This window comes from Phocoena phocoena, chromosome 1 (genome assembly GCF_963924675.1).
Source record: "Phocoena phocoena chromosome 1, mPhoPho1.1, whole genome shotgun sequence".
In the NCBI taxonomy this organism is placed as follows: Eukaryota; Metazoa; Chordata; class Mammalia; order Artiodactyla; family Phocoenidae; genus Phocoena; species Phocoena phocoena.
Genome location: NC_089219.1, coordinates 79537372 through 79542039, shown reverse-complemented (window position 1 = coordinate 79542039; position 4668 = coordinate 79537372). Strand labels below are relative to the sequence as shown.

The 4668-nt window shown below is 33.2% G+C and overlaps 1 protein-coding gene across 1 annotated transcript in view; it reads right to left on the bottom strand.

The window, feature by feature from the left end:
* Nucleotides 1-4492: 4492 nt before the first annotated feature.
* Nucleotides 4493-4668, bottom strand: part of ZNF326 (zinc finger protein 326) — a 51577-nt gene continuing 51401 nt past the window's right edge. Inside the window, 1 exon segment of the mRNA XM_065885349.1 lies at nt 4493-4563. Within this exon segment, the coding sequence (XP_065741421.1) occupies nt 4493-4563 (71 nt within the window).

Sequence of the window (4668 nt, the reverse complement as noted above, 5' to 3'; positions counted from 1 at the left end):
ACCCAAATTCATACTTTATATTCATCTAATAACGAAGCTACTTGTAGTTCCCTTCCATATTCCCAGTCACCAGGGAGACCATCTCCCATCTCCATTAACACCGCCTCACCTCTACCCCAATATACTAACTTAAAAAAAATTTTTTTAACGGAAACAGATGAACAATAACTAGGAAAATCAAGAGAGAAAAGTGGGAAGAGACTAGCATGACTGCTTCCAAGGAGCCCTCAAATGGTGGCAGCGCAGACTGAATTCACCACAGCCAAAAATCTGCCCCCAGCCTTGCAGGCTCCCTGATTTTGTTTGCACGCCAAGTAGAGATCCAGCTATCAGGGTAGGAACTATAACTATCAAATAAAGTCAAATTATTAATTTATAACATGAACTGTAAGTCCAAACACTTCTGCCAGCATGACTACTCCATTTTCTGTCCATCAGCATAACGACAATGGATAGCAAACTGTAATAAAAAGTTTGCTTGTCGTTAATGCCCCTGAATTGTACACTCAAAAATGGTTAAAGTGGTAAATTTTATGGTATGTATATTTTACATATATAGAGAAAAAAGTCTGTATTCAAAACAAGGACAATTTGGTAGGTGAAGCAAATGTTAAAGAATTTAAGTCTAATAACATGATAACTTGATACTATCTATCTCTATAGTAAAAACAATCTTGTCAATAAAAATAGAATTCTCAAGTATGTTTTAACATGTAATACTACCAATACTGCCTTTGTAGTTCTTTTATCTATATGTATGTCTGTGACTTTTAGGATACAAATTTCTGTAGATATTTTCAGTTATTTTTATCTCAATCTCATTCTTAGAAAGGATATTATATAATTATATATTATACTACTATAAAATATAAGATATAAATGAGTATATTTTATAATAGTGTGATATTATAAAATACAAATATAATATCTAGATGTTATAATATAGTCTTGGCAACTCTAAGAACCACTCCTGTCTCCTGAAGTAGGATCATAAATTAAAATGTTTATGGGAACAGGCAGTTAATATAAATATGTTAAGGCTGATATATAAGGCCAGAGAAGCAGACAAGGAACAAAACAAAACACGGATGCCACACTAAAAGGATGTGAATATTATACTAGCTGGTAATGAAAGCCAATGAAGGATTTCAAGTAGGAGAATGAAACAAGAGAAAGCTTGTTATATGGAAGAACTACTATTCCTATGACTACAAAATGCTTGTAAGAATTAAATAATCCAGTAAGAGGGGAAAGAACAAAAACAAGGCCCTTTTCTGACGCCTCAGAAGTCTATAACAGGTCATTCCAATGCTTTTGCAAAATATAATGGAGTCTCTCCCAAACTTATATCAGCTTATTAAAGGACAAAAGCTCCTGCTTTGATATGAGAGTTGCAGGCACTTAAATTTGTTTGAAGGCACTATAAATATTCTCAAATGCAATCACTGACCACTATCATCAGAATCACCTGGGATATTTGTTAAAAACATATCATCACCAAAGAATATGATCTAGTACATCTGGAACACAGATGGTCCCAAACTCTTTTACAAAAATCTAAGAACTAATATCCTTCTTTCCTCAGAAAAGCCTTTTCTAACATTTACGGTACCCATAAATGTTAGAAAGGATGAAGTGTCTGCTAAAGAAAGCTGACAGGTATAGGTTACAGAAAATGCAAAGGTCTGGAGATAGGCAAGAGTTTCATTAAAAACCAACAAAAAGTCATCGTACCTAGTGGGGAAAATGACATGATATTAAGTCGGAAAGCTAAACCAGGCCTGCATGCCATGATAAGGAGTTTGGACTGACTGTACGGGAACCAAAAAAAAAAAAAAAACCTCAGGAAAAAAAAAAAAAAAAAAACCTCAGGAGACTAACATTATCTGAATTAACATTTTTAAAAGACTATACTTCTGTGTGGAAAACTGAATCCTAGCAGGGTAAGAGTGGAAGCAAGATTAGTTAATAAGCTATTTCAATAGTTCAGGAAAGAGATGATGGTGAATTGAACTGGGGTTGGTAGCAGCAGAGGTAGAAGAGTGGGCAGATAAATTTTGGAAGTAGAAAACATAGACTTTCTTATAGATTGGAGGTAGTGATAAAAAGAGAAGACTACAGGATAGTCCCTAGGCTTCTGGCTTAAACAACTGTGTGTGTTGTATATAAATTTCTTTGGTTATTAGAACTACATGCTTAGCCTTTTCATAAAGAAAACAAATAATACTTGGGTAAGAGAAGTTGAAAGGGTTTTACAGATATTACATAAATCCTTATCACAAAAATATTGAAAATATAAACACTAAGGATCACAAAAATTAGTCTGCCAGCAAACTAAACTGCCCATCTACGAATTATCTGATGATATATAAAATTTAAATCTCTGAATAAAGTACAATAACAAAATACTTTATTAATACCCTGCAAATAAGCTAGTCTGAATAAAGGTTTTTACATTTCTGACAAAAATTAATACTTAGGTATTCTTCATCTCTCATTCTAAAACATTTACTTAGAAGCTGTTACACAGATTCTTGTTATGCAGAATTCCAAAAGTTTCACATATCAACCAAATTACTTGGGACACTTTTTTTTTTTTTAAAGCACTCTACTAGTTCCAAAACTGGTTCTATGACCCACACAGATACCAAAATCCACAGATGCTCAAGTCCGTTATATAAAATGGACATAGTATTTGCATATAACCTACGCATATCCTTCCCTACACTTTAAATCATCTCTAGATTACTTTAATGCCTAATTACAATGTGAGTGCTATATAAAATATAAGTGCTATGTAAATTTTTGCCAGTGCTTGGCAAATTCAAGTTTTGGCTTTTAGGAAGTTTCTGAAATTCTTTTTTCCCGAATATTTTCGATCTGCAGTTGGTTGAATCTGGGGATGTGAAACCTGGGAATACAGAGGGCTGCCTGCAATTCTAATCTCAAAGGGATCTATTCTCCTTTTACCTTAGCCCTTCCCCCAAATTTTAAAATAAAAGAGAAACAGGAAGGTCCACCAAATCCTATTAGCTTTAAAATCTGAACTCCTGAGCACAAAGGTTCTCTGCAGCCTATTTAAGTAAATACAGACTCCTAGATAGGATCCAAATTTCTCCCGTTTTCAACTAAACTTCTCTTACTTGGCTCCAAATCCCTACAAGTGGATATAAATGTCTACTGGATTTTCCCAGCTTAAAGATAAGCAAATCTAGCCCACAACAATAAACCCAAATTGACCTCAAAAATCTATTTTTAAAAGCTTTGTTGTAGGCAAAAGAGAAATTATCTGTGAAATTCTACAAATGCCCATATATTCATCCCCTTAATGCCTTAAAATTACTTGATACATAACCATACGTTCATCCATTCAATGCCTCAAAATTTTGAGAAGATAATTTCACTGAAAGAGTCCCCCTCTCAAAAGAGACCAGAGTAAAGATTCAAATAAGAGCACTACTTTTTTTTAGTGACATAGATGGTCACTTGAAAATAGATAATCTATCAATCTTATTTTCTCTTTTAAGTATGAAGCATACAAGCTATAAAAAGGAGAGATAGATTCAAGAGAGAAGTAATTCTTTTTAAAAAAGTGATAGTTTGCTTCTTGCTTCTTCAGCCAAAAACAGGCATGACAAAAGAACTAATAAAGCTATGAAAAATTATTTGTATTCAAATGTATTTCCAAGAAGATTTCAAGATCTGACACAGGCACAGAGAAAAGGAATGAATTAAAACAAATATAGAAAGGTCAGTTACAGACTGACTTCTATTTGAAACATGTTTTAAAATATTTTAATCATACTTAAAAAAAGTGAAGTAACATTTTTTTAATTCAAGTCTTCCAATTATCTTAAAACACTTATAAGCTGAACTCATACATTAAGGCAAATCCTGATTTTATATATTCATTTAATTGATGAATTCTGTTTCATTTTAAATTGCTAATCCAGGGAGAGAGTTTTTGTAAAAAACATTTTATTGCTACAAAGGGAAACATGGTCACAAAAAGGCTTCAAGCGTATCTTAACGCAAATTACTATATTCAATGTCCAATGCAGTAAAAAAATACACAGAGCACAAAATACTTGCCCAATTTATCTCTTCTAGGGTAAGTATTCAAAACATTAATGCATACTTGAATATACACTCCCAAGAGCAGCATTTAAGTTCAAATGATTAGAATAGATACACTAACAATACACATCTGTTATCCTCAACACCAATAAAGTAATAAAAATTAAGCTTAAAAATTATACAAACAATTTATTGAATCTATGTTAGGTAGCTATAAAAACTAAACTAAAATAGTCTTACCTTCATTTTATTAAACAAATGCCAAACATTTAGAAATTATATAAAACGAATTGTAATCTGTGGAATGCATGCAACATGGGTGTTAACTCTCATTTTAAACTAATGATATTCTTACCCTTTTCCTCATTGGGACAGAAATTTAAAGCTTCTTTTAAAACTGACTAATACCTTATATTTAATTTTCTTCTGGTTGGTCAACGGGGAAGCTGACAGGCTCTTCCTTTGCTTCTTCTTCCTCTACTTCCCCTACTCCCTCTCCTTCTCCCTCTCCTTCCTCACTGCCCTACTTCCCCTCTCCCTCTACGTCCCCTCCTTCCTCTGTGTCCCCCACTCCTTCTACTCCTCCACCAT